At 33.8% G+C, this 18,523-nt stretch overlaps 1 protein-coding gene across 4 annotated transcripts in view; it reads left to right on the forward strand.

The window, feature by feature from the left end:
• LAMA1 (laminin subunit alpha 1) overlaps positions 1 to 18,523 on the forward strand; it is a 155,665-nt gene that overhangs the window by 75,477 nt on the left and 61,665 nt on the right. For 3 of the 4 annotated variants that reach the window (XM_007487695.3, XM_007487696.3, XM_016431684.2), the window contains 10 exons: positions 2,001 to 2,111; positions 3,586 to 3,713; positions 4,810 to 4,896; positions 6,709 to 6,920; positions 7,704 to 7,810; positions 8,499 to 8,679; positions 11,772 to 11,908; positions 13,281 to 13,511; positions 15,542 to 15,685; positions 17,686 to 17,865. In XM_007487695.3, the coding sequence (XP_007487757.2) occupies positions 2,001 to 2,111; positions 3,586 to 3,713; positions 4,810 to 4,896; positions 6,709 to 6,920; positions 7,704 to 7,810; positions 8,499 to 8,679; positions 11,772 to 11,908; positions 13,281 to 13,511; positions 15,542 to 15,685; positions 17,686 to 17,865 (1,518 nt within the window). The remainder of the gene's footprint in view (positions 1 to 2,000; positions 2,112 to 3,585; positions 3,714 to 4,809; positions 4,897 to 6,708; positions 6,921 to 7,703; positions 7,811 to 8,498; positions 8,680 to 11,771; positions 11,909 to 13,280; positions 13,512 to 15,541; positions 15,686 to 17,685; positions 17,866 to 18,523) is intronic. The other variant, XM_007487697.3, reaches the window with a different exon arrangement.

An 18,523-nucleotide genomic window follows, 5' to 3' on the forward strand; every position in this document is an offset into this window, starting at 1 on the left:
TTAAGAAGTATCTGAGGCTAGATTTGAATGCAGGACCTCCCATCTTTAGACCCGGATCTCAATCCACTGAGCCCCCAACTCTATAATTTTAGACTTCTAAGGTATGTCTCATCTAAGGTATGATCATATAGTCCAAGTCCAATATCTTAATTTTATTGATGAAGAAATGTAAGCCCTGACCTGAATCAAGAAGAAGGCATACATAACAGATGGCCCCCAGGCTTGTCCCGAGGACTAGTCTGGTATCTAGCTTCTTTTGTTTTTTCACTTCAGAGGTCTTGAGTCAAACTGTTGGACTTTGAATCTCCCTGCGGCCCCCATCACTGGGGAGCCAACAGCTGCCCTGCATTAAGCCAGACTTCTTCCTTAGTAGAAAAGATCAAATCAGACCCTGGAATACAAGTAAAGCAGATTGCCCCCTTGGCAGTCTCTGCTCTGGGACAGGATCTCTTCTGAAACTCTTGGTTCAGTTTGTTTATTTGGCTTTTTAATCTCTGCTTGCAGCCTGGAATATGCCTCTAGGCACATTGGTTGTGCTTATTATTTTTTCCTGGCTTTGATAAAGTTTTGGATCTTACCCAGCCACTCTTGTCCCATTGATGCTAATCGATGACCTGGGGAGCATCCAGCTCCCCCTCCCTTCTGGCAGCCTTAAGGTGATCTGATGGGATACACCAACCCCTGGAAACTGCTTTCCTTCTTGATGATCATTTTACTTCAGGTTGATAATAGATGCTCTTGAGAATTATTCGATTTGTTACCACCTAGCCTTGACCTCTCCTACTAGCTAAATTGCTGATATTACCAACATGTTAACAATGCTATTTAAAATGCAATCTCTCAGGAACTCTCCCAATAAAATATCCCACCTAATACAACTTGTGGGTCCTGTTGTTTTTTTTTAAACTCTTATTTTCTGTCCTAGGCACAACTTAAGACAGAAGGACAAGGGCTAGTCAAGTGGGGTTACATGATTTGCCTAGGGTTACACAGCTAGTAAGTGTGTGAGGTTAGATTTGAACTCAGGACCTTTATGTCTCTAGGCTTGGCTCTTAATCCACTGGACCACCTAGTTGTCTTCATCTTGGTTATTCTTAATGAATGGTGTGTTTTTATAAACATATAACAAAGGTTTCATAAAGAATAGATGAAATAAAGGGAATTTTCCTTTATTTATTTCTTATTTAAATTGGTGGTCCTATATAGAGCACTGATTCTGATGTCGGAGAATATGAAAGAAATCCATCTTCTGACCTTTCTGCCTGTACGATCTTTGGCAAGTCATTTAACTTTAGTAGGTCTCAGTTTCTTCATGTATAAAATGATTGGATTAGATGGCTTTAAGGTTCCACTAAACTCCAGATCTATGATCCCATGAATTCTATCAAAAGAGAGAGAAATAAAATGATTTGATGACTAATAAAACTATTTGGCTATAATCATGACAAATGATAGGTCCAGTTTTTTACAACCATGCTCTTAAGTTCTGGAAGGTTTAGATGACTTCTATAAAAGAGACTTGCCAAAATTTCCTGGGGTTAAAGAAGGATTGTCAGGAGGTCACTTCTCATACTGGCAACATAGGAATGGAGATTATTCTACCAAAAGGGGGGAGAATATTCCTCAGATTCCAAACCCCCATGACTTCCTGAATGACCCATCTAAGACTAAGATAAATACCTTTCCAAAAGTGCATCACTCATGTGTCTTGTATTAGTTTAGTCTATAAGAAAAGGTAAATGGGAGGCTTAAAACACTGGTTTAAGAGAATGTTATAGAAGTTCTAATTGAAGAATATTGTATTGGACATAATTTAGAATGCTGGAGGTTTGTATGGCATCCTTTTAATTTTATTCACATCTTTTTAAAAGTAATAAGGCTTTTCTACTTATGGGAAAAGAGGAAAAGGTTATATTTTTGTTTTTATTTAGAAAGTGGATGATTCTCATAATTGTCTGAATTGCATTCATGTTCACATTCATCCTGTGTTTTTCTTGTAGTCCTGTCTCCCAGGGTATTACCGTGTAGGAGGAATACTCTTTGGAGGAATCTGCCAACCCTGTGAATGCAATGGCCATGCTTCTGACTGTGATATTCATGGCGTTTGTATTGTAAGTTTCCTTTCAATTATGGACATTTTACCTGGGTTCCTAGAGCCATTAGGATGTTGTAGAAATGAGAGAAGTGCTTATCCTAGATATGATCTGATGATCCCTAGGCTTAAGAGACCATCTCTGAGCTTGTAATCTGGAAAGGAATATGTGAAACCCCTGGAAGTTCTTTGATTATAACAATGACCGGATTGAAAGCCTTTTTTCTCCAGAAGCTTTCTTAAATGTGTTCACTGACCTTAGAACATCATTCCTCAGTTGAGGATTGTTTTCATTATTATCTTTGCTTGATCTTTGTTGCTCTAGGATTTTTATATTCAAACAAATTTCGTGTTAAGCTTGGCAAATATTGACTTACCTGAAGTCACTTATGCCTTTGAAGTTTTACAGCTTCCCTAGCAAATAAATGGAATTCATTTAGAAATAAATTGGTGGTTGTCTGTAACAAAGCATGTGACAAGAGAAGACTGGCAGAGCAAATAATAACTTTTGTAATGTTAAGTATTTGTAGTATAGTAAATCTTTACCAAGTACTTTACATATATTAGTTCCAGGCAATTTCCTTAAAATGAGTGCAGGTTTCCCATTACTTTAATCAGGTGCAATTTTTTTTAATTAAAAAAAAAAACTCTTACCTTCTTTTCTTGGAAATCAATATTAAGTATCAGTTCCTAGGCAGATGAATGATAAGGACTAGTCAATGGGAGTTAAGTGACTTTTCCTGGGTCACACAGCTAGAAGTGTCTGAGACCAGATTGAACTTGTCTATCCTGAATCTTAGTCTGATGCTCACTGTACTGCCTAGCTGTCCCAATGTACTATGTACATACAATTTATTTACAGAATAAAGAAAAAGTAATCTCAGAGTGAAGGGACTAGAAATGAGTGGAAAGGACATGGAATGGCCTCATGTAGAAGGTATTGTTTGAAATTATTATTAAGAAAGGCAGCAGGCAGAGGCAAAGAGGGAGACCATTTCATGCATGGAGGACATCAAGCTCAGAAGAGAAAGAAGGAGAAGAAATGGAAGAATGAAATGGGGCATGAGGAGAAGAGAGAGAAATACCAAGCAGACAGCCAGAGAGAGAGAGAAAGAGAGAGAGAGAGGAGGAGAGAGGAGAGGAGAGGAGAGGAGAGGAGAGGAGAGGAGAGGAGAGGAGAGGAGAGGAGAGGAGAGGAGAGGAGAGGAGAGGAGAGGAGAGGAGAGGAGAAAGTCAAAGAGAGAAAGAGACACACAGAGAGAGAACACAAGGAAGATATATGGTTCAGTGTAAAGAAATACTTGGATTACAATCCTACAATCTGAAGAGTTACTGCTTTATTGACTTGCAAAACATCACTCATCCCTCCCCTAAACCAACTTACCCATTTCTTCATCTATCAAATGGGAAGATTTGGTGAGATAGACTTTAAAGTCCCTTCCCACATCAGATCTGTGCTCTTCTTATTCTGATCATTTTTACTTATGCTATAGGATTGTAAAGATAACACTACAGGGGAGAACTGTGATCAATGTTTGCCGGGTTTCTATGGAAATGCTTCCCAAGGGACACCAGCAGACTGCCAGCCCTGTAAATGTCCCCTCTCATCTTCTTCCAACAAGTAAGTATCTGGTAACGTTTCAGAGTCCTGAATTCCTCATATTGTTCCTTTACCATGCAACCACATATTTGTTCCTATTTATCTACCCCCCCATGACCTTTTAATCTCAAATCATTACTTATAACCAAGGAAAAAACCCTCCAGTTTTATTGGTCTTGTGGTCTAAAATATAAGTGAAATATTTTAGAGAAAAATGATGTATTTTCTATTTAAATATTTTAAATTTTTGGATTGTCATTGCTCTGGGCAATCAGTGAATGAACAAACTTTGGTTAAGTATCTACTTTTTGCCAGGCTCAGGGTATGTAAAGAAAACATGACATGGTGCTTGCCCTTAAGGAGCTATCAGGAAGAACAATGGACATATATAAGCACATACAAATACATTCAACATAAATATAGTAAACATAGCTTGGGGAAAGGGGCATTTAGAAAAGGTCTCATGTAGGAGGAGATAAGAGTTGTTCTTCCACATAAAACTAGGGTTTCCAAGAGGTAGTGATGAGGAATGATGGGTGCATTTAAGAAGCTGGGGACAGCCAGTGCAAAGACACAGCAATTCATCTCATCATGATGTCATAGTCAGGCCACTGAGGATGAGTTTTTCTGACCTTTACTTAGGCTGATCTTGGTAGAAGATGAACATTCAGCTATACCATGTCTCTACATGAAGCCTTTCTAGTTTGCTTAGAATTTCCAGGGCTTACATTCCACTAGAACAGTTTTTGAAAACCCAGATTCCCATTCCCCAAAAAAGAATCAGAATGGGACTCTAATACTTTCATGGATATCAGGGGGTATATGTGTGGATGTCTATTTTTATGTATATAGATGTGTGTGTATGTGGGCATGTATATTCTATATGTGGGTGTATATGTATATGTATGGGTTATATGTATGGATTATATATGTGTATGTTATGTTTACATAGTATATATAGGTGTGGGAGGGGAGGAAGGGAGAAAATTTGAATTCTATAATGTCAGAAAACTGTCAAAAATTATTTCTACATATAATGGGAAAAACCATTGAAGGGAAAAAAGAAATATATTATCCAGAGGCAGTAAAACATCTTTTCATAAATGCTTTTTGTTAGTTTCAGCCCAACTTGCAGTTTAAATAATGAAGATGAAGTTATCTGTGATAAGTGTCAGACGGGATATATAGGAAATCAGTGTGAGAGGTTGGTATACTGTGTTTTTAACCTTTTGAAAAGTTGTAATTTTCCATAGCATGCATTTTTAAAATTTTTATTCTTATTTTTAGCATTCTTTTCTTTTTTTATTTTGAGTTCCAAACTCTCACATTTCCCTTCCATTCCTCCTCCTCCCACAGAGAAGGCCATATATTAATATTAGTCATATCATAAAAAAGGCAAAAAAATACAATGAGAAAATTATACTTCATTGTAAACTCAAAAGTTCATCAGTTCTTTCTTTGGAGGTAGATGGATGGCATTTTTTCATCATGAGTCCTCTGGTATTGCCTTTAGATCATTACACTGATCAGAGTTCATAGTTGATCATCATTACAACATTATATACAGTGATTCTTTCGTTCTTTTCACTTCACTTTAAATCAGTTCGAATAGATCTTGCCATGTGTTTTTTTCTGAAATTACTCATTCTTCATTTCTTATAGAACAATAATATTCCAACACAACCATCTACCACAAGTTGTTCAGTCATTCCCCAATTGATGAACATCACCTCAATTTCTAATTCTTTGCCACCACAAAAAAGAGCTGCTATAGAATATTCCTGAACATATAGGCCATTTTTCTTTTTTTTTTCTCTTTGGGGTACAGACCTAGCAGTGGTATTTCTGGGTCAAAGTGTATGCAGTTTTATAGCTCTTTGGGCATAGTTCCAAATTACTCTCCAGAATGACTGACTGGCCCAGTTCACAATTCCACCAATAGTACATTCATGTACTTAGAGTTGTACCTTATTTTCCTTCATCACATCCAGTATTTGTAATTTCTGATAGGTGTGAAGTGGAACTTCAAAGTTGCTTAAATTTGCACTTCTCTAATGAACAGTGATTTAGAGCATTCTGTCATATGACTTGATATACCTTTGATTTCTTCTTCTGAAAACTGCCTACTTATATCCTATGACCATTTATCAATCATGGAATGTTTTTATTTATTTCAATTAGACTCCATTTCCTATATATCTGAGAAATGAGGGCTTTATCAGAGAAACTTGCAGTGTAAAAAAAAATTATATTATTTCATTGCCTATGGTACCTTTTAGCAAAATGTAATTTACCTGATGGAAACATTTTCACTCTGCATTTTTGTTGGCTCTGTCACTCTAAAAATTTGATTTGAGGATTTTTTTTTAAAAGCTGTTTGGAGAGGAATATTGGGAGAGTTAGCTGGGTTGTTGCCTATCCGCTATCATCTTTCTGTTGTATGTATTCATAACTGTTTTCAGTATTTTTGAAGGTGTGACATAATTTATGTCTTGGAATCTTAGATTTTTTATTTGATTTCATGATTCATGAAATCAAATATATTTTTAATACTGGATTTTTTTAAAAGAAGTATTTAAATTGCTTCTATTTTGAGGATTTCTTTTATGAATTTTCATGATAGCCCCTTAAAAGTATTTCAAGATTTTAAAAAATTTATTGCAGAAGCAGACTTTGGAGTCATTGCTATATTTAAACACATATATTTAAAAGACCATTATAAGAAATTCTCAAATCATATATCATTTCACAAACCAAGGTTATGTGAGCAAATTAGAACTTATGTCACATCTAGTATGTACTTTGTTACACTCTTCTTTCACCATGTTAAAATATGAACAAAGAATGAATTAAGTTTTTGAATGACTGAACCAAGAGAGTTCCATTTCTGAATTTATAAAGCTTTAGCAAAATAGTAAGCCTGATTGAAAAACCAGTCAGAGAATCCTTGTGTTCTTGGGGAAATTTCTTGGCCAATTGTACTTTAGTTTGACCTTGTTCTCAATTGCTTATACAGATGTGCAGATGGTTACTATGGAAATCCAACAGTATTTGGGGAATCTTGTATTCCATGTGATTGCAATGACAATGTGGATCCCCTTGAAAGTGATAATTGTGATACTGTCACAGGAGAATGTTTGAAATGTATTGGGAATACAGGGGGCCGTCACTGTGAGCGGTGTGCTGATGGATACCACGGTGATGCTGTGGTTGCTAAAAATTGTAGTGGTAAGTGGATAGTGTGCCAGATAGATTGTTATTACACTATCTTTATATGGCAAAACAATTTTCACACTATGGAATAATTTGGGTTACCACTATCATTGAAATTCTTGCCCAATTTTTCAAATTGGTTAATTCAATCAGGCCAATTTCTCCTCTTTTTACCCTTTGCTAACCTGATTCTTAATGAAACCAACATACATAGGAAAAAATCGATTTTATCTAAGAAAGGTGGAAGTTATGTTATAACACTGACTTAAGATGATGGAGGAAGGATGCTTATAGAAACTAAAAAAAACAACCTATTAAGTAGATGGGATTTTATGCTACGTGAAAGTAATAAAACCTGATAATTTGAGAAGGCATCAATATTAGCAAGCCCTTCTCAGTGGATATCCACAGTTCTCTTTCCTTGACTTTAAAAGTGTTGGATAATCTAGGAAAAGTCAGTGAAAGAAGCATTTTATTATTAGTATACCGAGTGGCCGACATAGTGTGAAAGTCATATTTTTATGTACAATTTTAAAAGAAAAACTAAGGTGGCTGGGGGAGGAAGAAGAACACCTATGAATTATAGAGATGCTAAGATCAAAATTATGGTGCTGTAACTCATGACAAAAATATGTTGTTTTCCTAGTAATTCAAATTATCAAAAGCTCAAGTTTAATAAATTTGTTGAATGTGCTTTATATACCTTTAATGAAAAAATTTTTGCCACAGAGAAGACTGAAATGATCTTCTTGAGTCTTTATAATGGAGTAAATTGTCTTTTTTGGGGTTACATATTAGCTTGTTGGTGCCATGAAACCGGATCTGTTTCCAATATTTGCAATTATGAGACTGGTGTCTGCAACTGCAAACCAAATGTTATTGGACAGCATTGTGATCAATGTGCGGTAAGAAATGTAGATGAAATGACAATTTGAGTTGAAATATTTAAATTTTATGTCCCCAGCCAATTCTTTTTCTGTTATTATGAATTCCTGTCTTCCACAAACAAGGATGCCTGTGCGTGCATGTGTATATGTTTGTGTGCATGCATGTGTGCATATGTGTATGAGTGTATAGAGGGTGGGATGGGAGCAGAAGCTGCTGACTTTGTGAATTATAAAGTTGGTTCAATAAAGCATTTTCTTGCCCTCCTAAGTGTTAGAGTGTATCTAATTAATATATTTAATTTTATGTTATTAATCAAACTTTCATATTTGACCTTCAAAATAATGTTTTATAATGTTAAATATATTTAAATATACTAAAATTACATAAAATTTTATTCATTTAATATTAGTGAATATTAATAATTAGTGTTATTTGTTATTATATTTAAATATATTTAACATTAAACAAAACTATTTTTAGATCAATATGGAAGCTATCAATTACAGAAGCTATCTATATATATTTTTACATATGTTTATGTATTTCTGTGGGTGGAGTATTAAAAAAGTTAAGACTTTGTAAACATCCTCTATACATATTAAAGCTTTTTTTTTTGGTTTAAAACTGAACCAATACTTTTGGAACACTAAATCTCCTAAATAATGTTTTTGTTTTCATGTTTTTTTTTCTTCACTTTTCGAGTAGAATGGTTATTTTGATTTGAAGACAGGAGTGGGTTGCCAGCCCTGTAACTGTCATAAATCAGGTTCAGTTTCTGAAAACTGTGATGATGAAGGGAAGTGTCAATGTGTGCCAGGAGTAGCTGGACAAAAATGTGACCAGTGTGCTCGTGGCTTTTATAATTATCAAGATGGCAGCTGCACACGTAAGTATTCTATTGATTTTTGTGTATTTTTTCCCCTGGGCGTACTTTCCAACAAAGTTTTGTAAGTTCTTTAGGAGCCAAGGAAAAAATTGCTTGTGAGGAATTATGAAAAGTAGAGGGAAAGATTATTAAGATTAAGCAATCTTAATGACCCGTTAGGATTTGGCAACCATAATGCCCTATTAAAATTAATCAATCTTAATAAGTTTATGCAACAGGTTTGGTTTATCTTTATTTCATACTTTTAATTTTATAATCCAAACACAATTGTACTAAAAATTTCAAAATTACAAGTTTTATAAATCTTCAGAATGAATGCCCACCATTGTTTGCTCTTCTCAAATACATATTGTGAGGGAACAAAGTTGTGTTGAAAATTACAATATAAAATTACTTAGATATCCCTTTTAAATATTTTTAAAGAATGTGATGATTTAATAATTTTGCTTTATGTGTCACTTAAAGAATGTTAACTTAAGGATTTAAAGAAATCATATACAGTCAATGGTCTATTGACTGCACTGAAAGCAAATTGATTTTTAAGAATTCTAATAAATCAAAAGCACATCAATAGTTTAGTAGAGGAAGAAGAAGCACCTCTATTCAATGTGAATTTTTGTTTATTCAGTTAACAAAATCATTGTTAGTTGTTCATTCTTGACAAGAAATTCCTAGCCTCTTACTCTCAGATCTGACACAGTGTCCATGAAAGGTTGGCAGGTACAATGTACCTACATTATGAGTAATTAAATAAAGCAGTCTATTAAAACATTTAAAATGCACTAATGAAATGGACATATAGAAAAACCTACCTTAAGAGACCACCCCAAGAATATTCCCTAATTTTGGAATTTTCCTATTTAAGATGGCATGGTAAGCATTAAATATTTATTTGGCTGGTCAGCCAGTTTCCTTAAAGTCCAAAACTGGCAAAGGCCTTATACTTTGTTTCCAGATTTCTGTGGTTATCTTCTATTATAAAAACCCAGAAATAATCTTGCCAATTTTGGTGGAATTTACATGAGAAGGCACTTTGTACCTATTCCATTTGGTTAATTCTTTGGAAATCAATACAGTGAGCATCCCCTTCCTCTTGAAGGTTGGTTCAGTCTGTGGAAAGAAACACACAGACGAACCCAAAGAGGTAGATGTGTTTTATTGATTGTGAAAAATTTCATCAATAAATATATATATGTGTGTGTATTTTTATGAAGTGAATCCATAAGTATTCTGCTGTGATACTTGGAGAATGACCTTCATATTTAAATATCATACTCTTTTGCTTAAACTATACAATGACAAATTCAGGAAAATGTAATTTTTTAAGCTGATTTTTTTTTTATTGTAAAGTATTTGTAATAATGTAAAAGTAAGTCTTACAAATGTTCAATAAAAATCATGTCTTAAAAAAAAATCAAAAAATCAAAAAATCAAAAGCACAAAGGAAATGATTCATTTTCCCCTAGATATTTAATTATATTTTAAATAATTAATTTTTATTAGATCATTATTTTTATTAGATCAGTCACATAGTGGATGCTGATAATGACTGACAGAATGTGATAAAAATATTAACTTTTCCTATTTCCTACTTTTATTTTATAATTTATTTTTATATATTTATGTATATATTATGTATTTCCTATTCCCTGTCTTTAAATACTACTTATTCCTATTTTTGTGTACAAAATTAAAGAACCAAAGGTTATTCCCATCAAAAATACAGTGGGATTGTGGCTTTTTCTCCGTATTCATCATAATGTTTGTTTCATTATTTTTATTGACCACACTTTGTTAAAAGTTTTAATTGTCTGCAAGATAATTGCTCTAATAATGCAGAAATAATGCCGGCATTGCCTTTTCATCCTGTGTGATTTTTATTTCTGTATTTCCCTAACTCCTCAATAGGGAATACATTCAAAGTTCTAGAGCCTTCCTCTTGCTTTTTAATGCTCTTTTACATTGCCAGCAGTTGTCGCTGTGATTGCCCCACTCACTGCCTTTTCCAAAAACTATTCTTGCTATTGATATTTGTTATTGCTACATCTTCCTCCTACTCACAATCACCATTCATTTGTCCATTGCCATTATCCTTTTGATTTTTTTAAAGTTTATTTCTTCTAAGATAATTCTGTTGTATGATTCAAAGTCACATACTATTACCAGGGAAATGTTAGTGTTAGAAAATGGGTGTTTGCTCTATATAGCAATTTGAAATCTTAGAAACACTGAAATTTCCCAATATTTTATAATGGAAGACTCATTTAAAAATAAAAGTTTTCAACTATCCTTTATATTTAAAAATTATGGTAATGATTTCTACTGACTAAATCATAGGATCATAGATTTAGAGCTGGAAGGAACCTCAGAAGATGTAACTAATCAATTTCATGAAAGTTTTTTTTTCCTTAATACATCTCAGTCTGTGGAAGAATTTTGACAATAGGTACTCTCTTTAGTGAAAATGAAAATTTTAATTTATTTTAGCTCTAAAACATAGAACTTTAAAAAAAGGTAATTGACTTAATGAATAAAAGGTAATTTAATAGAATAGTTTCCAAATTTGTTCTACAAAGACCAATATTTTTCATCCTAATGTTTGACTTTTCACCAAATTCTATTTTATTCTATTTCTAGTTTTAAATTATTATTCTTCCTATACTCATTTGTTAGAGATGGTGCCATTAAACAATCACTACTTTTTTTGGTTCCTGTTCCTTCTTCAGGTCTCTAATGAATCATTATATAAATCATATGAATCATCTGCCAAATAAAAAATCTCCTTCAATTTGTCTTTACTTTTCCTCCTTTCTTTCTTTTTTTTTGTCCTCATTAAATTTCCCAATGAGCATGTCTCTGGCTTTGAAGTCTGACCCATGCATGTCTTACAGAGGGCCTTTTAAGGGAGAATAAAAGGGAAAGAGAACCTAAAATGGTTCCATTTTAGGAAACCATCATAAAATGGATAAATTGTTGAGATTATTAAATTAAGTAAAATAGCTTTTAACTTTGGTCTTCATTTTTTCATTGTCATTAAGTGGCTACTACTACAAATCCTCATGTGGGGAAAAATGTTTTTTTCCTTATTACAGCTTGTGATTGTGAGCATACACAGAATTCTTGTGACTCAGAATCTGGAGAATGTATATGCCCTCCTAATACTAAAGGATTACATTGTGAAGACTGTGAGGATGAGCACTGGGGACATGATCCTGATATAGGATGCAAGGTATACAGTGATAGTTAGAGCTATCTAAATTACTAGGAGAAATTAATTCATGTTCATTTCAAAATTGTGGGTCCCCCCTGATATTATGATGATTGCATGCAAATTGAAGACTTCCTTTTCTTAATCTCAAAAACATGCTTAATTTTGGGACCTGACATATTATTTAGATTCATTTATTTGCTTATTCATCTTATCTTCCAAAATATTAAAATATCTTTAAAGTATTTTTTTTTATCATTTTAGCTTTCAGGAATCAGATCAGAAGGAAGAAAACCATTACAAATATCATCCTAGACCAAATCATTCTACCTTTATATTTTGGCAAGATTGTGTTGTGGACATTGAGGCTATTATGCTCCCTTAACCCCAAAGAATTTTGCTTAAATTCTACATTCTACATGTCTCATAATATTTAGGAACATCTATCATGGTAGATTTATGAACTAAGTCTAACATGAGTGATGGCAGTCAAGTAGTACAGTGAATAGAATGTTAAGCCTGGCATCAGGAAGACCTAAATTCAGATATGACCTCTGACTCTACTTTGGTGACCCTGGGCAACTTATTTAACTCTGTTTGCCCTAGTTTCCTCATCTTTAGAATGAGCTGGAGAAGGAAATGGCAAACCCCTCCATTTTCTTTGTCAAGAAAACTCCAAATAGGTATGTGAAGGAGTTGGACATGACTGGATAACAAGTCATTATTTATGCCATAAAATGGATAATTCTGTTTCTTTTAGGGATGATAAGTAATTTCAGTACACAATATGAAGACCACACATTTTAATCCCCCTTTAGCTGTAATAATGCAATAAACTTGTTCTTTCAAGTGAGAAGTGACGTAAAATGCTTCATTTTGAAGACATTTGCTCCTTCAAGACACTAGAGTTTTACTTAATTTGCTACAGTTAAAATAGACATTCTTTCCAGAGATCAGTGAAATGGCATCTTACTGAGGTTCTATATATTTGTAGGATATAAATATCCTTAAAATTCTGATAGTTAAGTGTTACTGTGTTTTGAAAACAGAGGAAAGAAAAAAGAAGGTCAATTGCATCAACTCTTCAGATAATGCTTGAATCAATCAATCAACCAACATTCTATTTGTTTTATTTTAACACTGAAAATACCTCTCCTGTGATTTAATCACAGTGTCAGGGAAATGGGACTATGTTTAGAAGAGTCACAAATGTCCAGGAAGAATCCCAGGATTCTTCAGGTAGAATACAGTGATGCAATACAAGAGCAGTAGATGAAGGTTTCCCTCTTCCTTGGGATTTTCCTTTATAACTAATGGGTATATTATGAGAACTCAAAAACAAATGACAAGAGCAAAATGAGCTTCATAAAACTATTAATTTTATTTCTTTTAGCCTTGCAATTGCAGTAATAAAGGATCAACCAGTCATCGATGTGATTTGGAAAGTGGCCAATGTCTCTGTAAAAAAGAATATGCAGGGAAGAAATGCAATGAGTGTGCTTTTGGATTCCGAGACTATCCAGATTGTGTACCATGTAACTGTGATGGTAGTGGGACAAGAGAAGATACATGTGATGGCAAAGTTTGTAGCTGTGAAAAAAGAACAGGCTTTTGTACTTGCAAGGTATCCTCTATAAACAATTTCCTTTTCCTTATTTCATTTTGTATTTCTCCACACATACACCCCTCAACTCCCCCATCAAATATAGAGCATACTTTAAACTTTCCTCTCTGGAGCAATTCATGTTAGAAGAGTCAGCAGTAACTTTTGTGATCCCTTGTTGAGTCCTTCATGTCCTTAAACTCAATGGGCACTTGGATGGAATAATAACTCTTTTCTTTAAATGGGATTTTGATGGTTTATAACAATAGTCAAAGTTGACAGTACCAGTCTGAACAACACAAACTGACTTCTCATTTGTTCCATCTGGCTGAGTAGCTAATCTGTTGTGAGTTTAAAATAATAAAATAGATTATACAGCGTGCCAAGGTGATTTGTGGTTGAATAATGCTTATGTGATTACATTATCCTCTGGTATGTGCTAGCCTAGAACTGAAGAAAATTAGTGAATGGTTTGTATTTGATTAGAAAAGTAGAAGTGCAGTATCACATTTATCTAATTTTCTACCTGTTTCTTCAAGTAGGGATGCTTTTTAAAAAATTTTCAGTTTAAAATCATTTTGTGTATCATAAAATTCTACTTTTCCATCAAGGTAGTTAGAATAAAATAACAAAGCTAATTTTGCTTTTAAAAAATTTAGAGTCCTTAATTCTTAGAATCCATGTATTTTTTATGCACTCTATATTCAAACTAAACTGGACCATTATCCAAAACTCTGTTTCATTTGCCACCTTTGTACCTTCTTTGCATTGAATGTGTGCTGCCTCCTATCTCTGTCTCTCAAAATGCTTGGCTTCCTTCATGATTCAGTTTTGGTGCTTCTGGAGCTCTAAAATCTTCCTATATATTTCTCCTGCTTCTAATTATCTTTCCTTTACTTATTTGGGCACATGTTCTTTCCTTTATATAAGTCCATCAGTATCAGTTCCTTGAGAGAATGGAGTATATATATATATTCATTTTTGGTTTTGAGTGCCCAGCACTTTTTACAAGAGCCTTGAATGGAAAGAACACAACAAATATTTGTTGAATTGAACTGAATACTGAATACCTTGGAATAAAAGTAAAAAGGAAAATAATCTCACTGTGAATGCTTAGAAGAAAGAAAGAATGGGAAATGACACTAGGAACTACTTTTTTTTTTTTTAGTGATAGAGCTTCCTTTATTTTTTCTAAGAAAAATTATTTAGAAAGTGTTTACATATATTTTTCTTTCCTTTCTCTTCCTCTTTTCTCAACTTTCATTTTCTCACACTCCTTCCCCCTTCTCTCTCTATCTCTCCCTCTGTCTCTCTCTCTCACACACAATGTATACTCAGTAACATGTAAAAAAGGCAAAGGTTTTTTTTTCTTTATGTTTTCCTTAGATGGTCTTGCTTGTGAATATCTCAACAACTGATTTAATATGGAAGGCTTTTTGTTTCATGTTTCCTTTAGAAACTTTAACCTCTACTTTAGTTGCTTATATTTAATGAAGTGACTGTGAATTCAATGTAAAATTACTACATGATAAGGATGATCTAATTTTTATTTGGAGTTTTGAAGGACATTTTAGGCAACATGCTGGCACATAAAATAGAGTGTTGGACTTAAAGGCAGGAAGGACTGAGTTCAAATTTAGCCTCAGAAAATTTACTAGATGTTAAATTTTAGGCAAACTACTTTGCTGCAGTTTCCTTATCTATAAAATAAGAGATCATTATAGTATCTACCTTGCCAAGTTGTTTTAAAGATCAAATGAAATAATATTCATAAAGTACTTTTCAAAATTTAGATTCTTATGTAACTTCTGGGTATTAATATTTTGGGCATGTTTTAAAGCATTGATAAAAAATTAATCTAGCATATTGGGCTTGTGAAGCCATCTATAAAAACTCATGGAAACAGTAATATGCTATTAAGTTGGACTTGAGAAAACCTTAGTTGCTTAATGTTAAAATTTTAGTATTTATACCTCTAATGCCTATGTCTTTGGAAACATTTTCTGGTTCTTATGGTAAAAGAGTTATGAATCTTTTTTTTTCTTCTATAGGAAAATGTGTTTGGTCTTCACTGTAGTGAATGTAAGATGGGAACTTTTGCGCTCCATGATGAGAATCCTTTGGGGTGCTCTCCTTGTTTCTGTTTTGGGATGACACACTTCTGCTCAGAATTAGAAGGATATATTAGAATCCCTGTATGTAATCTAACTTCACATTTGAATTTTGCTATTGGTAACTGTTTTCCTCCTTTTGGGGTTGTTTTCTCGTAGCCATGTTGAAGAGTAATGTAGAGAGCTTAAGGCTGGTATGTTAAATCTCATTGCTTTGTCAAGATAACTCTCAGAAACTAGGCACTGATGTTGGAATTTTTAAAAGGTTTTGCTTCTCTTAAAATGGGCAGCAGACATTAAAGGAAACAGAAAAGAGACAACAAAGTAATTTTTAAAACCCTGAGCCTGGGAATCTAGAGATCAAGATTTTAGACACTTGTCCAACTTTTAAACAAGTTACTTAATGTCTGGATTTGTTTTCTCATCTATAATGTGAGGAAACTGGAATGAGAATCAGATGATTTCAGATCCTTTCCATGTTAAAAACAGGGTGACTTTTTCCTCAATCCTAATACCTTTTGACTTCTCTGATGCATTTGGCACTATTGGCCATTCCCTCATTCTGGATACTTTTGCTTCACTAGGTTTTCATGATGATGTGGGAGTCCTACTAATAATTGTCTCATTCTTTTTTGTGTTTGTCATAGTCCATGTTCTGCCTCCCACTAAGGGGGCACCCCATAGATCTGTCTTAAATCTTCTCCTCATCTTTTTATACTCATTTTTTCATGATGTCTGCACTATCATTTCTATGGAGGTAACTCCCACAACTTATAATATCTGCTCTCATTTCTCCTCTGAGCTCCAATCTTTCATCACCAGCTGCCTACTAGACAATCCCACCTAAATGTTTCATAGGCATTTCCTCTAAATATATTGAAAATAGAATTTTGCCCCCTTTCCTCTTCCCACCCCCCTATTTCTGTTGAAGAGTACACCTTCCAATCACCTAGGTTTAGAACCCTGAATTCTTCACTCACTCACTAACCTGATCTAAAAGTGTTACCCAACTTTTTTCTTCCTTCCCTAATGTCTCACATCCATCCCTTTCTCTCTATTCACACAAAAACCTCCTTCTTCAGGCAAGACTATTCTATTAGCCTACTGTTTGGCCTCCCCGCTTCCTTGCTTTCACTTCTCCAATCCTTCTTCCATCTAGTTGTCAGACTGATATTCCTAAAAGCACCATGTCTGACCATGTCATGTGCTCAAGAAACTTCCATGCTTCCATTTACCTCTAGGAAAAAATACAGATTTCTCAATCTGGCATTTAAAGTCCTTCACAGTCTCATGCCAACCCACTTCTCTATGCTTAGTGGTCTTTACTCCCTTCCACATTCTCTACATTCCAAAAGCCTGATTGCTGTTTTCTGTTTGCAACATTTTATCTCCTCTCCCTATTGTTTAGAATCTACTATCTTTCTTCCATGCCTAGAATGTGATACCTTCTCAACTCCCCTCTTGGAATCTCTTGATCCCTTCAAGGCTTGGTTCACTATCTACCTATTGTGACCTAGAATCCTTTTTTTTTTTAATTTGTCTCTTGTATATTGTCTTTTTAAAAATGTGTATACATGTTATTTTCCCCCCACTAGAAGGTAAGCTTTTGAAGGTAGAATTTTTTTATTTTTTTATTTTTTGGTATCCCAGTATACAGTGCCTGGATTAGTAAATGCTTACTGAATTGTATAGATTTTTATGATCCCAACCCAGACCATTTTCCTGTTTGTTAGCATGTGAAATAAAGGATTGTGATACGGGAGGCTTGAAATACAAGTTAAAACATAGTTTTGAGATTTCGCTTTTTAGTTCTCCCCTTAAGTTATACAATTGAGAGTTTTTGATATAATGATTTATAAGGTATGCCAGCTTGAAGTGCTTTCAAGAATTTTAGTCATTGTGTTTCTGTTAAATCTACACTTGCTTCAAACACTAATTTAACAAGTTAGTTGTTTTCTGTCTTGCTTTTCATTTATTTATTTATATAAAGCTCTCTTTTCTGAGATTTTCTCTTTTTGAAATTCATATGCCTTATTCTTCAGTGCTTACAATCAAGTGGTTTGTTTTTTTCCTTTGATACATAGATAACCATCATTGATGAGAAGAAACTTTTGCGTGTAGTTTCCCAAGACACTCAGGAGAGCACAACAGAAGGGGTGTATTACCAGTCCCCTGATGTTGTATTGGATGTCTTCACTGTCAGAGAGTATATAAAAGCAGAAACTTTGTATTGGGAACTCCCTAATGAATTTTTGGGAGACCAGGTAAGAGATGATATTTAAAGGGAACATGGAGTTTTTGAGGGCAAAGAAATTCATTCAGAATTGGAATAGATAGCTGTAATTAGCTGGCTAATATAATTATAGAAATAAAATTTTCCCTTTAAAAGACTATTGAAACTTTTTTAAAGCATATACTCTCAAGGGTCCTGATTAAAATTTGAAAACCTAACCAAGTTATTTTTATTTCTAGATGAAACTACCTGATAGTAACATCTACCTAGAAAAATGCACAGAGAATAAAGTACTAAAGTTGGACTTAGGAAGACTTGATTTCAAATTTAGCCTCAGACACTTAGCAGTTGTATGACATTGGACAAGTCATTTAACCTCTGTCTGTCACATCTTCCTCAATGGCAAAATACAGTTAATAATAGTACATAGTACCTATTGCCAGGAATTGTTAGGAAGATCAAATGTAACAGTGCCCAGTATATAGCAGACACTTAAGTAAATGCTTTTTTCTTTCATTTGTTTTATTCTTTAAAAGTGGCAGTCACACTTAGATTATACTGTTATCACAAATATATGCATTTGCTCGAAACGTAAAGCAATTAGGGTAAGTACAAATAAAATGCTTTCAAAAAATGCTTTTCTAAGTCAAGGGAGCTTGAAAAATAATTATTATTTAGTAACTCATTTT

The sequence above is a fragment of the Monodelphis domestica genome, chromosome 3 (assembly GCF_027887165.1).
Source record: "Monodelphis domestica isolate mMonDom1 chromosome 3, mMonDom1.pri, whole genome shotgun sequence".
NCBI classification, from domain to species: Eukaryota; Metazoa; Chordata; class Mammalia; order Didelphimorphia; family Didelphidae; genus Monodelphis; species Monodelphis domestica.